We start from the raw sequence: 17,987 nt of genomic DNA, 5'->3' as shown, positions 1-17,987 counted from the left end.
AAAATTAAGTAATTTGGATTTTCTTATTAATTGCTGCTATCTTTGCAGACAAATAGTTCTAACCACCGAAGAGTTTTACCCCCTTAAACTTTATTTCGAACTTTAAGGAGGGAAACATCATGAGGACAGAGAATGAATTAATAGCCTACTACAGTAATTCAGTGAAATTACTCTCTGGATAATAGCTTTTTAGAGTTTGAGTATAGAGACAGAGGAAACCAATGTTAATGTTAGTCTTAGAGAAAAGGCACCTGGAAAACTGCCACGATCGCTCCCATCTCGTCTTACCAAGGGGATGGTGACTCTTAAGTCCACCATCACCTTACAGACCAACCCTCTGTTTTGTTGGTGTGGGTTGACGTGGTTAATTATCCCAAGACCCCAGACATTTCGGTGAGGCCTTGGTATGATGCATTTGCTGTCTCTCAGCCCCTCACCTTGACCCGAGTGTCCTCGGAGAGGGGCTGTGCCAGGGGATCTGGCTCAGTCATTAGATTTTGTGGCATCACTGTCTGCAAGAGCTAGACAGGAATCCGCGAATGGCTGGTGATGGTGACTGTAGGTACCTTGATGCACGTCATCGGTTTTGAGGATCTGTTGATGGCAAGAAGCCCTGTTGGGACCACAGTCCAGGATCATGGCACACTAGTGGAGGCATTCCTGGTGTATGTACGGAGGATGCCCCTGCTCTGGTCCCCCTCCCATCTAGCAGGAAGCTCACAGCTGAACTCCGACTAACCTGTTACAGGATAAAAGGGACACCGTTTAGGATTCGAGTGGGGAGGTTGTCAATAGAATGTGGTTGGAATTAGTTTTTAAAAGAGTTTCACGAGCTTTAAAGTGTTCTCTAGAACTTACTTGGGGTCCGCTCCTAGTGTAATTGTAAGTAGAGATTTCGGTATTGTGGATTCGTTGGTTTATTCAGCAGGTATTTATGAAACATATCGTATGTGCCCACCACTGTTTTAGGCAAAGGGAATAATACACCACTGAACAAAGGAATCCCTGACTTTATGGAGTTTTTCTTGTAATGGGAGGAGAAGGGGAAAAAACTAGAACCGGTAAATGCGTAAATATAGTATGTCAGGTGGCGCTAAGTGCTAAGGCGGGGAGGGAATGTGGACAGTAAGCTCGGGCGTGTTACCGGGGAGAGCGTGTTTTGTTAAAGAAACAAACGCAGGTTTCCGCCTTGCTTACGGGGCAGGTGTTTGTCAGAAGGCAGGGTCGAGGGTGTGGGGGCTGCACGTCTTAGTGCCGGGCTCCAGTCTTGCCCCGTGGCCGCCTTGCTTTGTGGTGCCAGCGGGTCCTGACACCATGTCCTAGGAAGCTGAAAGTTGGGTTTGTCTTTGCCTTTGCCTTTTGTCAACCAGATCGGGCTTTAGGAATAACTCGGAAGAACTTTTTCCTTGTATGATGGAGAAGCCCTCTTGGGCAGTGTCGTGTGTGTCTCCTGGAGTCGTGGGTGTGTCTGTGATCCCACTTTAATTTGGGGAACGGGATCGAAAGCCACAGCCGGCACATTATCTTCTAATTTCACTTCTTTGTTCCAGTGGTCTTCATTGGAATCCAGGCGAAAGAGATAACTGAGAGAGAATGTATGATCTTCTAATGTAGATGTCTTTTTTTTTTTTTTTTTTTAATACCTGTACACAGGTTACAGAAGAGAGGGGATTTATACCAGTACAGTATAGTTAAAGTGCTAGTCTTTTCTGTCTATTTAAAGGTGATGCCTGATATTGTCATGTTACAGAGGCGGATGCCCCAAACCTTCCGTGATCCAGCAACTGCTCCCCTGAGAAAACTTTCTGTTGACTTGATCAAAACATATAAGCATATTAATGAGGTAAGATGACTGATTTCTTTTAATAGCATATCTTGCAATAGAGCAGGGAAGAAAAGTTATTTTGTGGCCTTTTTAAATATACTAAACTTTATTCCCAGTGATTATAATATTGATGATTATTGTGTAAACCAGAGTGTTAATGATTTATAGGTAATATAATTGTGTAAAAGAAAAAAACTATATTAACAAGGACTGCAAAAAATTAAGATAATTGTAGGATGACTTCCCTTTTTTCCAAGTTGTATTTAATATATGCTGAGATCATGTTTCTGTAATAACTCTTCTGTAAAGCAAGAAAGGAGAAAAGGAGGGAATAATGACACTGTAAAATTATGCACATGTTAGAATTTTGTGTAAATTATTATATGTCTTTCTGTTTTTGCCATGGATGTCAGGAAACTCAGTGAGATCTAATACCCAGTTAACAGGCATTTGGCCTACTTTATTTGATAGGTCTCTATTTCTGTGGCTTTAAATTGTCTTTTAAATTTTTATGTGTGTGGCTTTATTGTAAATATTTGAAAGCGTTTTTGGTGGGTGTAAGTAGAGTAAAAAACATAGCACTTGGAATTACTCATATCACCTTGGCCCTCTGGCTCCAAAAATTATTTTTCTGGTGTCTTAGGCCTTTGGCTTGATTGCCATCTGCTTCTAGCCGCAGCTCTAGCTCCAATTAATTATGAAATGAGCTTTTCTGGAGAAGAGTGGATGTGTCTATGCTTCCTTTCCTCTTCATGTGAGCCCTGTCTCCTTTCATACTAAAGGCTTGCCCCGTTCCAGCTCTGGAGCCATTTAACTAAAAGCATGTTCTTATGCATGTGTACAGTTTATATCAGTTTGATGCTGTTTAATGCCAGTATAGTTGTATTACTGTGGCAGTGTGGCAAGATAAGATTAGTATGCACTCAATGATGAACATTTCTGCGTTGGATTTTGTACACAATGTGTTAGAAAAGATGTGCCAAACTAGTTTTGATTATCTGGAAAATTGTTAACGGTTTATTAATGTCAGTTTGCTAATATCTGGGAGATTATTAACAAAGCTGCTGTTAACCTGTGGTAAAACCAGAGTTTCCCAGTAGCTTTGCTGAAGCAGGTTTTTAACCATTTTGGCACCTTGTAAACTAGAATTTTTCTGGTGTTATTCTGTGCAGTGTAATTTATAATTTCCTCAGTTACCAATTACTTGAACTATTGCCTAGTCTACCTGTAATTTTTTAACTGGCTTTAGAAACAATTTTGTAAGAAAAATAGATAGAAGGAGAAGAACTCAACTGTGATCAGCCACAGGGTTTACGGCCCTTATGGGGAAGGGGAAGGGGAAGGAGCGGCTGGCTTTCATTAGTTGTTACGTTATTATAGGCTTAAAAACCGGAATGTCTCAGAGGGCCTTTTGTATTAGGAAAATTTTAGTTCACACCCATCTAAACTTTCATTTTTAAAACCTTTTGTCTTAAGACCAAATATAAAATTGGGATGCAGGAAGTTGATAGGATGAAAAAGCTCTTTATTTGGTTTGGCATGTGTTGATTACATCAGTATCTACACACACACCCCCCTCCCTGCCCCATCCCTCATATTATACTCGTACAAGCTATGCCATCTCATTGTATACAAGTTATATCCTAGTTTAAGAAATCAATATAAATCAGACTCTGTTAGTCTTCTTGAATGGGATACTTTGACTAGTCACTTAGCATCTGTTGATAAGATGTATAAACAATGTAATTTAAAGGTGAATTTCACCGTAGACGTTTTTCAATGGTTATATATCAGTGTCATTACGTAATTCAGATAGCAACTATAGAAAATTCTTTATTTCATTTTTTTGTATTTGTTCTAAGGAATAAAAATTCATCAGTTTCTTCCTGATGGCACATTTGTCTCACGTATACTCTTGATCTATATCTCACACACACGCACGCGCACATGGCACCTCCTCACCCCCAAAGATTTAAATTATACACTTAACACCGGTACATTCTCATTTCAGGTTTACTATGCAAAAAAGAAGCGAAGACACCAACAGGGCCAGGGAGACGATTCTAGTCATAAGAAGGAGCGGAAGGTTTACAATGATGGTTATGATGATGATAACTATGATTATATTGTAAAAAACGGAGAGAAGTGGATGGATCGTTACGAAATTGACTCCTTGATAGGCAAAGGTTCCTTTGGACAGGTAATTTAATGGAAAATGCTGTATTTCCTAAATTAGAGCTTCCTAGTGAATCATGTTGTTATGCCTTTTCCTCAGTAGTACACTTTCAATGTCTGTAAATAGATGTAAACAACAGATATGTAAGTATTTGGGGTTATCATGGTCCTTCAAAGGCAGTAAAACTGCATCAGCTCTAAAAACTCCATTAGACTTTCCATGTTTACTTTCCAGAGCTATCAAGTACTTACCTTACTGATACATGAGTTGATCGGAATCGCTAACAGGTAGTGTTGCCCCTTTCATGTGGATTGTGTATGGTCTCTGGATGATTCTTCACTACGGATGCAAGAGATAATTACCTTCCTATCTGATATTCCTCTTCAAAAAGAAAAGAGTTCGGTTGGCACAGCAGGTGCCCTGCCACTTTTTTAGAGGCTGGGAAAGCCAGGGGCTGTGTCCTGGTTTTTCTCTCAACTTACCTTCTGTTATCAGGCCTTGAAGTGGGCACATGGTCTTCAGGGTTTCCTCTTCCCGTTCTCACAGTACCAGCACGGCTGATACTGTGACTGTGATGGAAAGGATCAGTCAGCAGCTTCTAGCTTCTAGCAGCTTCTAGCAGCTTCTGGCAGGAAAAGAGAGGAAGGGGCTCCCCAACAGAACTCGGTGTTTCTCTTTATTCCTGGCCTCGTCTCCACCCACAGCCCTTCCGTCCTCACCTGCCCACCCAGCCTCAGCGCAGAGCGCAAAACCCTAAATATGGCGGTCTCTCGCATCAGTTGTGCTCAGACCGAGAGCCATCACACCTTCGTCTTTGCACTTTTAAGAAACTTTTTCTCTGGCTGTGGACCTGCCCAGCTAGCTGCTCCCACTTGTCAGTCCTGTCTCATTGAGTCCCCAAGCTCCGTTTGGTGTGAGGTGTGATTTACTGCTGATCCCAGTCTCCTTTGCCTCCCGCCCTTTGTGTGGTGAGGCCATTACTAACCTGCAGTTCAAACACTTCTTTGGACTTTTCAGTGATGAGGATAGAATGGGTTTCAGAATGACTCTCCTGAACCACCTTTAGAGAAAAATGGTTTTGTTTGGGGGCCTTTTAAAACTACGGAACCCGCGTGCTCCTATTTGCCCATTCCTGCTCTGAGAGAAGGAAAAATAATGCCTTTTTTTCAGCCTGTGCATGCGTCTGATCACACTTAGGACAAAAAATGTACTGTGGGCCGTTAGCAGCCACCCAGAAAAGACCCAGAAAAATCTTCAGCTATTAAACCTGTAAGGAAATACGTACAAGGTTGCTAGGAGGCCTCTGTAATTCCAGTGTGGCTCTTCAGGGCCCTGGTGCCACCTGTGTATAGTATCTGCCCCTTCCCGCTTTCAAATTCCAAGTAGTTGCAGTGCTTGTAAAGAACTCAGGGACCTTCTCCTTGATTTGTAACCTCTTTTTCTTTGAGTTAGGGGTTTCTCAGTGTTGGGGGAGTCCCTCTTTATGAAGTATTACTTCTTTTGTCAGAAGCAGCTCCTTCTCTCTCAGGGTCTCCTAAGGAAAGGCGTTTTAGTAAAGCCGCACGCGCCCTAGATCCAGGGGTTGCTGGGTCCACCTTGAAAATCACACCAGCTACTTGGGCAGCTGCCTTCAGTAGGACGGTTTTCTAACCCCTGTGTTGTTCACCGTGGAAATGGTGGCCATGCAGCCGACTCTCTAAACTTCGTTTTCCATTTTGGTTTTCCGGTTTTCCCTAAATATGTAGTCTTTGAGTTCAGAGTGACGTTTTTCTCCTCCCCTTCACTTTGATTTTCTCATACTTTAATTCCTAAGAGCAAGTGAGCATAGTTAAACATTTGAAAATTGAGACCCGTTGACCTCAAACTCCATCTCATCGGGTTAGACTGATGCCTGCCTTAGGCTCACGCGTGTTCAGGTTCAGGACCCATCACTCACCAGGTAATGTCTTCCATACTGACTTGATCAGATTTTCTCTGAACTCTGCCGGATCCTTGTCAAGTAAGGTGCTCCTTCATTTCTTTAGCCAATGGTTAGGAGTCTTGATTGCACATTGAAATTTCCCAGGGAGCTTTGGCAGGAGGTGGGGGGGGGGGATGTTGGGGGGAAAGGAGCTGCTACCTGGGCTGTAAACCAATTAAACCAGAATCTCTGTGGCTGGATTCTGCGCGTTTGTATTTTTTCAAGCTGCCTGTTGAATGTGTAATTCAGGGTCGGAAACCATTGCTTTAGCATTTAGCCGGTTAACTATTTGCTAAGTCAGTAAATAGTTGGGCCCGTTAGTGGCCTTTGTCCTGGAGACCATTAGGATCCGGGCGTAGAACTGCAGCTCTTGGTGCCGTCAATATAGTCAGTGAAACAGAAGAATACCAAAACCGCTTGGTCAGATGTTTATAGGGGTAGCCTCTGATTTTAAAGACAGTAGACACTCTTTTTTCTAGAATTGGATGAAACCAGAAATAATTGCATTTTTCATTCCAAGTTTGATTTAAAAAATTTTTTTTAACAAGTTATTTATTTTTTTGAGAGACAGAGATGGCGCAAGTGGGGGAGGGGCAGAGAGAAAGGGAGACACAATCCCAAGGTGGCAGCACAGAGCCTGATGTGAGGCTGGAACCCACGAAACCGCGAGATTGTGACTGGAGCTGAAACCAAGAGTCGGACGCTTAACCGACTGAGCCATCCAGGCACCCCTCCAAGGTTGATTTTAATTGGACCATTTATAATACACCATTGACAATATATTTAACCTTGACTGATGTAAATCTTCATGCATTCCATTCTCTTCCTCTCCTCTAGTGGTACTCAGCCTCCAAATTGGAATTACCTGGAGTTCTACCTACATCTATCTCCAGGCTTTCTGAATATGCTAGAAAATGTATAAAAACTCTTGCCTATTCAGATTGTATGTATTATAAATATAAATTAACATTTAATCAGATGGCTCTTTCTGATTTGTGGATAGTTCTCTTTTATCAATGTATTGATTTCCTGAGTTTTTTAAATGTTTATTTTGTGTGTGTGCGAAAGAGATAGTACGTGAATGGGGGAGGGGCAAGGAGAGAGGAAAAGAGAGAATCCCAAGCAGTCTCAACCCTGTTGGCCCAGAGCCCGACTTGGGGCTTGATCTCACACAAATCGTGAGATCATGACCTGAGCCAAAATCAAGAGTTGGATGTTTCTGACTAAGCCACTCAGGTGCCCTGATTTCCTAATTTTTATGTAACTCTCTTTGTTAATAATGTGAAACTCCTTTTAAGTGAGTAAAATTAAGATGAGAGGTGTACATGGTGATTTGCTTATGAACACTCCACTTTCCTTAGCATTGATTCCTACTTTAAAACTATCAAAATCCACTAATTGTGGCTTTTACCTTATATCATGGAACTTTCTGAGTAATTTGTATTAGATTTATTTTTTTAAAGTAAACCTATTCTTTTGTTATATACCCGTGTTTGTGAAAGTCTAACTTAAGGTTGGGAAGCTTTCTGCATTTTTCAAATGACTCAGAACCTTATTTTAAATATTTTACCTGAGGGGTGCCTGGGTGGCTCAGTCAGTTGAGTGTCCAACGTTGGCCCAGGTCATGATCTCAACAGTTTGTGAGTTTGAACCCCACTTTGGGCTTTGCTCTGACAGCGTGGAGCCTGCTTCGGATTCTCTGTCTTCCTCTCTGTCTGCCTCTCCACCACTCATGCGTACTCTCTCTCAAAAATAAATAAACATTAAAAAAACTTTAAAAAATAAATAATTTACACATATACTTGAGATTTAAACCAGGTTTTTCTCCCATTAAAAGGTTAGGAGAATTGTTTTATAGTGTCATTTAGTAAAAAAGGTAAAAAAGCAAAGCACTTGTCATGATGTAAATTTGTTTCTGGAGAAATCTAGCTTTTGTTAAGGCAGTATTGTGGATATTTAGAAATACTGTAAGGATACAAAAGAAATGTAACAGAAAAGATTGACTTAAAGTTGACTGTAAAGTAGTAAATGGATGAGACTGAATGGAAACAAACAGGACCTCATCTTAGGGAGATGAGAAGAATGAGAATTAGGTAAATATACAATTAAAGTTAAATGTAGAATGTTGTGCAGTTGTTGCCATTAGTAGAGAATTATTTATCTTTTTTCTCTTTTAGGTTGTAAAAGCATATGATCGTGTGGAGCAAGAATGGGTTGCCATTAAAATAATAAAGAACAAGAAGGCTTTTCTGAATCAAGCCCAGATAGAAGTGCGACTTCTTGAGCTCATGAACAAACATGACACTGAAATGAAATACTACATAGGTAAACAAACAGGCACACAAAGCCATGTGCCCTCACATGGGCCAGAAGTTTGAGTTCATGGTTGTTTTTGAATGAGAATATGTTAATTTTTAAAGTGATAGGTTAAAAATTCAACTGTTTATTTCTGTTGGAGGGCATAGATTTTTGTCGGTTACTCGATCTGGCAGTAATATTCTAAATCTTGGGGAATGTGCATTCCTCGTGGTGTATAATTTAGAAACACAAGAATAGTATCATGTTTTGCAACTTACTAGTGCCATTTGTTTGCTGTAATGATGCACTTTATCCAGGGGTCCTCTTTTTAGCAACTTTAACTGTTTCTCCTACCCTCAGAAATCAGAAGTAAGCCAAATATATTACAATAATAGAACTAGTTTTGGAATGTCTGAGACTCATTCTCAGACTCCTCCTCAGGCTGTTTGTCAGTTTGACAGCATTAGATGCTGTTAAGACTTATTACAACAGAAAAGAGGTAATAGCCACTATTTCTTGAACTCCTATCATATTCCTTGTGCTTTTCTTCCATCATCTGTAATAGAGTAGTCCTGTAAGGAAAGCGGTGGGGTCCTTAGATTATAGACTGTGTTTACAAAGTGTAACATACCCAGGATCCCAGGGGCTCTGCAGCTAGCATCTGAAGCTACCTCTGCTGGAATCTAGACCCTGTGTTTGTTTCCTTGTCTTACAGTGTTTTTCCTGAAAACAAAAAAGAGAAAAATTCTGAAAATAGTGAAGTCAGTTGATATATGGGCCCAACAACATTGAATATACCTTGTTTAATACTGTTCTCAGTCAAATCTAAGATGCCAAGGATTGTAAGATCCCATTATTCTATGTGCCAAGAAACAAATTGCTACCAAGAGTAAATATAAAATACCATCAAGTTTTAAGATTGAGACCTTAGGATCAACTAACTATAGAAGTTTCTCTAGGCATGTATACATAGCAACTCATTTCCAGAAATGCTGGCCTGACTTGATAAACATGAGGTTAAATTTTATTTAACAAATATCTTTTTATGAATAAGTGGGCATTATGATTCTTTAGTGTGCCCAAAATGGTGGAAACAAAAAATGAATGTTTAAAGATGTAAGGTTCAGATACCAAGATCAGATTTCCTTTATGAAACTGCCTTCATTCCCTAGTGTTACAGTAAAATGACCTTAATATTATTAATTTTTCTTAATTTCTTCTCTGTAGAGAAAACCTGATATAATCCATAGTAATAACATGTCTATTTAAAACCTTTTCCTTTTTTTTTTTTTTTTGTTTTGTTTATTTTTGAGAGAGAGAGAAAAACACAAGTGGGGGAGGGGGAGAGAGACAGAGACAGAGAGAGAGAGAGACAGAGAGACAGAGCGACAGAGACACAGAATCCGAAGCAGGCTCCAGGCTCTGAGCTGTCGGCACAGAGCCTGACGCGGGGCTGCAACCCACGATCTGTGAGATCATGACCTGAGCCACAAAGTCGGATGCTTAACTGACTGAACCACCCAGGTGCCCCTAAAACCTCTCGTACTCACTGAACATTTACTGTTCAGTGTCAGTTATAACTTGTGTAAATTTGAGCCTGTTTTCATTCAAAGGGCTTAGAAGCTCAAGAAGGACATTTGAAGGATACTTGACTTATAATCTGTGAACATCTTCCTCCTCACTCTTGTGTTTTGTGTTTTGAGTGTTTGCTTAAGTAGTAGAGAAAATGTTGATGGCATTACATTTGAATTCTGTCTTATGGAAAGAAAACATGGCAAATTTATAGTAAGCATTCAATAAATGTTAGTTATTCAGTTGTATATAATAATGGCTGTCAATTTGTTTTTAATAAACTGACTTTAATGATTATTAATGGCATTAATTATTATAGATGCTTTTGGGATGCATTTTTTTTTTTTAAAGTTTTTATTTAGGAAGGTGGTGAATGCACAGTGTCTCAAGAAACTGAGGCTTTATATTGGAAAACAAGCAAAAACTTTAAAATTAGACATAGCCCTGCCAGGAGAATTGATACTTAAAATTTAAGATGTCTCAAAGTCATATTGCTCTTTTGTGATGTCAGTAACTTCTTTTTGTTTTGAAGTAATTGATAAGAATAGTTTATTCTAATAGTTTGTAGTCCTAGGTCTTTGAGACTTAAAAAAAAAAAAAAGTCTTCTTTACCGTGCAGCATAATTGCTCACGTGGATTATTTGGTATCTGTCATGGGTCTAGTTAAAATTCACTTTAGGTTTAGAACAAAGTCTTGCTGACCCTCAACAAAGTTCAGTTAAAAAGATAACACAACTGTATCCCCAAAGTTCGGTGAAAAAGATACATAAATATACTTGTGTTTGAGCTTTCTTTGACAATGTCTTTAGTGCTCAGCCCATTGTAGTTACTCAGTAAATGAGTAATGAATTGGGAAGTCAGGTGGAGCCAAGTGGCTTGATCTTCCATTCGAAGAACTTTGTAATCACAGAGTTTCTTAAAGGAATTTTTGTAATTACACTGGAATTTTGACATCAGTTACTTTCTACATTCTTTTTGTGGCTACTGCTTCATCAAATTAAAACTCTTGACCAAGTTGCTGGGGTGTCTTCTTGCCCATGGAGCTCTGTTTATAGTATTAAACCTATGCACTTCACTGATTAAGAGCAGATATTATACATTCTTTTTTTTTTTTTAATTTTTCTTAATGTTTTTTTATTATTATTGAGAGAGAGAGAGAGAGAGAGAGAGCAAGCAGAGGAGGGTTAGAAAGAGGGAGACAGAGAATTCAAAAGAGGCTCCAGGCTCTGAGCTGTCAGCACAGAACCTGATGTGGGGCTCGAACCCACTAACAGGGAGATGGTGACCTGAGCCGAAGTCGGACGTTTAACCGACCGAGCCACCCAGGAGCCCCAGATGTTATACGTTCTTATGTAACCTTTAAGGATTCTTTTTATTTTCAGAGTGTTGAGTGTACTGTAGACTCCTATAGAGCCGTTTAGCATTTGTATTATTTATCCCAGCTTTGGATTGTTTGTATCAAGAATGATGTGAAACCAATGTTGACGGGCCCTGCTCCTGGGGAGGCCATTCAGGAGCACACAATGTATCCCCCATTTTTGGGGACCAGAGATTGAATACCATCATAGTTACTTCAGATAGATCTGTAGAGAAACCTGTTTTTTTTATGAAACCAAGAGACCAAAATGAAGGTAACCTTGACAGATGGTTGTTTTATGTCATTCCAGTTGAGTAACAAGTGTTCAGCTTGGTATATATAAGAATTTTATAGTGAAGGGCAGCACTTTATTGAATGACCTCATCTGATGTGCAGTCAGTGTTAATACTAAAAGCACAATCTTTGAAGCAATTTAGTGTGTATTAAGCCTTTTTAGAGGTCAACACTGATCGCATATAATGGCTTCTATACTCTTTTTTCTCATTCATGAGCCTGCTTACAATTTCTTCTTATGATTGAGCTTTATTTTCAAGTTTTCCCAAACCTTCAGTTGTGCACAAGATATCCCATGTACCGGTTTGATGAACATAAATCAAATGCCTTGATTATGAACTCTTGTAAAGCATGCTTTTCACATACTTGTTGTATTTGCCTAAAAGAAAAAAGATCTGTGCCTTCCTTTGACAATTGTTACAGGAAATTACTAGTGAGATCCAAGGCTGAGCAAAGCGGAATATGGATATATATCAGAGCCTGACAGCCGCCTACAGCAGCATGGTCACAACCTGGAGATCCCAGTGGGTGGGGCTTTATATGAAGTTGCGAGGTTGGGCTCTCAGGGAGTAAAAAATACTTTCTCACAGAAGGGAGCAGAAAGTCACTGAAGTATTCTCAGTATTGTTTGTCAGTTTGCTATGTGTGTTTTCAGACCTGATTTCTTTTTTTTTTTTTTTTTTAAACTAAGCATTTTGGTGATACTTCTCACGTTATATTGCTGATTGGCAGGCACGACACCTGTTTAATTAGCAGGTGAACAATCTAGATATTCCTGACTGGTTACAGAATGTGCTGTTAGTGCAGAACGCCGATCTCCCAAGTTCTAACTTGGTTTTCACTCTACATTTGACGTGGAAATGTTGTTAGACTGTTTGAGAGTTCGTGCATGCATTATTCTCATCTTATTGGTATGTATAATTTAAAATGAAACTTTTTCTTCCTCTTTCAGTGCATTTGAAGCGCCACTTTATGTTTCGAAACCATCTCTGTTTAGTTTTTGAAATGCTGTCCTACAACCTCTATGACTTGTTGAGGAACACCAATTTTCGAGGTGTCTCTTTGAACCTAACACGAAAGTTTGCACAACAGATGTGCACTGCACTGCTTTTCCTCGCGACTCCAGAGCTTAGTATCATTCACTGTGACCTAAAACCTGAGAATATCCTTCTTTGTAACCCCAAACGCAGTGCAATCAAGATCGTTGACTTTGGCAGTTCCTGTCAGTTGGGGCAGAGGGTAAGTATATTTCAGGACTTGTGTATTAAAGTAGAATTAGGTAAAAGTGTAGGTAGATATTTGAGATGTTATTAATGTGTATACAATTCAGAGGTAATCACAGGATGGTTATCTTTAAAATGTGCTGCTTGAATCACATTGTGTTGAAACCTATTTTGGGGAAGTATCTCTTAAAATGCAAATAGTTAGGTTTTGAATGAGAAGGTATTGGTTTTTTAAAATGGGGTTTAAAAAATGACCTGTGTGCCTAAAAGAGAGAATAGGAGATGAGCGAATTAAATATTACGTGGATCTGTGTTATTTTCCAAGTAGAGGTTTTAGTATAAATTTGGGGCTATTCCAATACTAGAGCATTGAATCCTTGCTATGAAATGTTTCTCTAAAGATCAAGATAAATGTGTTTCTCCAAAAACTGGTAAGTTAAGAAAAATACAGGTAATTTTACATTACACATGGTGATCTTGTATAGAAATTACACAGTTGGTTAGTATACTTGTGTTGATAAATAAGTTTAAATCTTTTTTGCCCTGTATACATTCTGACACATGTCCAAACTGGTTTTTCTCAGACTGCTGAAGACAGACCTGTCTATAGCAATAAATGGATTTAGATTTAGCTGATGGAAGAAAGATTTTTCCTGCTATTCTTTCTAGCGTTAATGAAAGCTACCCTTAACAGCGGGTTTTGCATATAGAATAGGAGTGATAGGTTGCTCTCTTCTTGAAAGGAAGTCAGATCCCCATTTGATGATGTTTTACTCACTTCAGACACTGTTCCTATTTACTTGAAAGTATTGAAACTGCACTTCTTAGCGGGGGGAAAAAAGGAAAGGCCACAACTGACTTTCAGATACTATTTCATGTTGGCTTTCCGCTTTTTGTTTTTCCCAATTGGATTTCTTATCCTGTGCAACTTTTCTGTTGCACAGTCTCTTTGTGTTTTAAGCATGGCTGGTTAATTTAATCGTGGAGGTTCATAGCCAGTTAACAGGACTATCAGGCTTTTTGTTACTTTCTACAACTTGTCTTCCGGTAGCAGTGTTCTGTAGATCACCGATTGAGATTTAGGGGAGTGGGAAGCAAAGTTTGGGGTTTCAGATGCCTCTGAAAATCAAGAGATGTGCGTAGTTGTTGATGGGGATTAAGTATACTGTGAATGGGAAATACATGCCCATCTTGAACGTCATTTGAATAGATTTAGATTTGGAAAATTTCTACGCCCTCACCTTTTAAACCTAAATCCTATGTTGTGATCTAATACCAAACACTACTGTGCCTCTCCGGCCAAATTGAGACAACTATCCCTTTAGCTCCGTGAGGTTTAAACTGTGTGAGCGTGTCAGGTGAGAGCGAGAGATCCTTTCTGAGACGCACACCCAGTGGCCCTGCCCTGCCCTTACTGGTTCCGTCTCAGAAGGTGGCCGGGTAGGCGTGTTGCAGGGGATTTGGGTGCACAACCTTGTAGATGACCCAGCCGCTGCTTCGACCAAACCAAATAGACGAGTGACAGACGGAAGCTGGGAAATGAGACCTTTGAGATGTAGGGAGTCGTTGGGGCTTACCGATGCTGTTGGCCCTCCACAAACTTGGAAACGTAATAGTTCTTACCTCTCCCTTTGAATTTCACTTTCTTCATTCTGACAAGGCCTTAGGTTTGGGGTTGATCTGCTTATGGGGCATCAAATTGTTTTTTGGAGACTCGGCTAGAGTTTTAGGTGGGAGCCACAAAAGCATCCGTGAGAAAGCACCACACCGCTGGCCACCTAATTGGACTGTTAAGCGTGAAAAGCTTTAGTTAGGAGGATTTTGTTTGTTTCTTTTCTCTTTTTGTTTGCTTTCCTGATGTTTCTAAATACAAATTTATGATGGCTGAAAATGAATTGGTCTCTAGAGACATTCTCAGATTACTTCATTGAAAATTATCCATTTCAAGATTTTTTCCCCTAAGAATTCTCAAATGGAGGTGGAGGAGGACAGGGCAGAAGAAGTGATTGATCAGGAATGACCTCGGTTGAATTTTATATGGGGGTGTTTCTCAGATACATCTGTGAAACCAGTACAGTAATAGATGTCTGAATTTTCATTTACATTGTACTGAGTTTATTTGACTTGATGCCGAAATACATTCTGTAGGTTAATTAAAATACAGTTTAGTCCTTAAATTAGTGGTAAACCAAGTGCTATCCATGGCAGGAAAGAATAATTAATAGGGAGACCCTATTCTCAATAATGTCTTTTTTCTAACAAAACATAATTGTTTTAAGGTGTATCTTGATTGCCGGTTAGGATTGGACTAAACGAAAGGGCTTGAATTGTATGTTTTGCATTTCACAGTGTGATTAACCACTCTCTTGAAATGTTTGTTTAAGTGATACTTGTAGCATAAAGGTGAAATCAGTAAATGGAACCCCAGCTTAGGAGTTAGGCAATTGTTTTTTCTGTTGATACCAGATAAATGTTCTTAATTCAGTGTTGAGCACAATGAAACAAAACTTATGTTGGAATTAATATGATATTGCAATATATTTCAGATATACCAGTATATTCAGAGTCGCTTTTATCGGTCTCCAGAGGTGCTACTGGGAATGCCTTATGACCTTGCTATCGACATGTGGTCCCTTGGGTGTATTTTGGTTGAAATGCACACTGGAGAACCTCTGTTCAGTGGAGCCAATGAGGTATATGATGATTGCTTTCTAAATTCTGTTTCTGTTTTCATAATTTCCTTTTGTTTTTAATCTTTGTGTAATCTTAAAATTTTTTTTAGGAAAAGACGTCTGCTTATAATCAAGTTAAATATTCAAATGTTGGGTCAGTTTTGAATTTATATTGTTCATTTAAAAAGTTTTTCAATTATTATAATGGTGAGTTTAGGATTTTGAGATGGGAAGTGAGATCTTTTCATCTGCTAATAAGGAAAACAATAAGTTAGATTAGAAAATGTTACGCATTTTGGTTTAAATGTTACAGATTTTAAGTATAATATAACAGAAAAAGGTAACAAAGGCACGAGGGCCACTATGAAAACGGTGTCAACATTGCTGTAAATTTTGAGGGTACGATTTAGAATTTAAGAAGTGATGGCTGGCAGCCTTGATGAGATTTGATCCGAGTAATTTAGGGTGAATTACGATTATAGGATTTTAGAGCTACAGGCTATATGTAATTCTTTTAATTCATGGGTTTCCGGTCTGTTCTCAGAAGGTGTTGGAAAGTCAGAGGCAGTGCCTAGGAGGGCACGGGAGAGGCCATGCTCTCTTGTAGTCAGAGGAATTGGACTTCCATTGGCTTTAAAACCTTGTGGGTTTTTTTTGTGTTTTGAAGAAAAGTTAACCATTACAGATCTTGATCAGTCCATGCATTTATAAATAAGAAAAGAAAGACCATGACTTACACAGGGTTATACAACTCTTAATATGGCGTCGGAAACGTGTCCCTTCCATCCTTTTAATTCACTTGAACTACAGGAGTAGTGAGCTAGTCCTGGGCAGTAACTGGCATAGTGTGTGTTTGGTATTGTTTTGTTATCCTTAATATTATCCTGTAAATCAGGATCTTTCTCATGAGCTTACACGGTATTAAATTCAATTGTATTAATTCTAACTAAAACATAATGAGATACAATTAACCGTATTTTATTAAATCATGTGAAACTTCAGTGGCTTCCACCTCACCCATCGTAAGAGCCAAGTTCTTTGAGTGGTTCAAAGAATCCCCCATTCCCTGTGACTCCTGCGCTCTCTCTGCGACCTTGCCTCCCCTCGCTCTCTCTGGGCCAGCACGCAGCCTTACTCTGTGGTCCCTTGGAAACAGGAGCCACAGGCCCATGGTACTAAGGCCTTTGCATCAGTGCTTCTCCATGCCTGAAATGCCCTTTCCCCAGGGAGCGCGTGGCTCCTTCCCTCCCTGCCTGGGTCTTTGCTGTCATACCGTCTTCTTGGTGACACCCTGCTTTCGGTTGCAGTGCCCCTTCTCACCCTCCATCTTTGAATTTCCTCATGGTTCTTCGTCGTCGTCTGACCTAATGTATTTCATTATGTGTTTGTTCATTAGCGATCTCTTCCCCTATCGTATGAACTTTTTGGCAGGGATTTTTTTTTATCTGTTTTGTTTACTGCTATGTTCTACTGAGCATGGCTTCTAGCATATAGGAGACACTTGGTATTTGAGTGAATGAACCTGCACTTAAAAATATACTTTATTTGGTCCACACTTTATTAAGCCTGTGGGATTTTTTTTTTTTGGATGGTTATTTGATTTTACGTGTTCATTTGTTTAATTGTCTGTCCTGCCCTGTGTGGAATGGTGGGCTCCAGGAGGGCAGGTACTGTGTCTCTTTTGTTCATTATCGTGTGCTCAATGCCTAAGAGGACACGCGCAAGATGCTCTGTTTAAAATTTATGGATGAGGGGCGCCTGGGTGGCTCAGTCGGTTGAGCATCCAACTTCGGCTCCGGTCATGATCTCACGGTCTGTGGGTTCGAGCCCCGTGTTGGGCTCTGTGCTGACAGCTCAGAGCCTGGAGCCTCCTTCGGATTCTGTGTCTCCCTCTCTCTCTGACCCTCCCCTGTTCATGCTCTGTCTTTCTCTGTCTCAAAAATGAATAAAACGTTACAAAAAAAATTAAAAAAAATAAAATAAAATTTATGGATGAACGAATGAACTGGTGAGGAGAAGCAGGATGTACTACAGTAGAAGTTACAGGCGTTTTTGTTTTTATTTTTAATACAGGTAGATCAGATGAATAAAATAGTGGAAGTTCTGAGTATTCCACCTGCTCACATTCTTGACCAAGCACCAAAAGCAAGAAAGTTCTTTGAGAAGTTGCCAGATGGCACTTGGAACTTAAAGAAGACCAAAGATGGAAAACGGGTAAAATAGGGAAACTTGATTTATTTATTTATATTTTTATATGTATATTTATTTAGCCTGTGTTACTTATTTCACAGCAGCTGTTGGTAGCTCACTTTGTATTTTGAAATCAGTGTCTCCGTTAACAATTTCATTAATAACCTAGGCGTCTGCTTTCTTCAAAAGTTGGGTATAGTTTGCCCTGAACTGTCTGTATGGACGAGTGTGTGTTTAATGGGCAGAGTTAAGGCTTCATGTTGGAAACTGTATGTCTGCCGTGTGACACAGCTGATCAAATCAGCGTGCCTCATTTCAGCAGTAGAATCCGAAAGTTCAACCTCTGTCTGTCACAGTGAGTGTATATAACGACGTCACAGTAAACAGTACTGCAGCTGTGGGCAGTAGAGGTCAGGATTG

At 39.7% G+C, this 17,987-nt stretch overlaps 1 protein-coding gene across 4 annotated transcripts in view; it reads left to right on the top strand.

The window, feature by feature from the left end:
- DYRK1A (dual specificity tyrosine phosphorylation regulated kinase 1A) overlaps positions 1 to 17,987 on the top strand; it is a 149,882-nt gene that overhangs the window by 114,422 nt on the left and 17,473 nt on the right. For 3 of the 4 annotated variants that reach the window (XM_019420337.2, XM_019420339.2, XM_019420336.2), the window contains 6 exons: positions 1,724 to 1,843; positions 3,837 to 4,025; positions 8,139 to 8,286; positions 12,435 to 12,721; positions 15,252 to 15,398; positions 17,451 to 17,591. In XM_019420337.2, the coding sequence (XP_019275882.1) occupies positions 1,724 to 1,843; positions 3,837 to 4,025; positions 8,139 to 8,286; positions 12,435 to 12,721; positions 15,252 to 15,398; positions 17,451 to 17,591 (1,032 nt within the window). The remainder of the gene's footprint in view (positions 1 to 1,723; positions 1,844 to 3,836; positions 4,026 to 8,138; positions 8,287 to 12,434; positions 12,722 to 15,251; positions 15,399 to 17,450; positions 17,592 to 17,987) is intronic. The other variant, XM_019420338.2, reaches the window with a different exon arrangement.

Source organism: Panthera pardus, unplaced genomic scaffold (assembly GCF_024362965.1).
Source record: "Panthera pardus isolate Hobbes unplaced genomic scaffold, ASM2436296v1 HiC_scaffold_16, whole genome shotgun sequence".
Classification (NCBI taxonomy): domain Eukaryota; kingdom Metazoa; phylum Chordata; class Mammalia; order Carnivora; family Felidae; genus Panthera; species Panthera pardus.
This window is presented reverse-complemented; position numbering and strand designations above follow the sequence as displayed.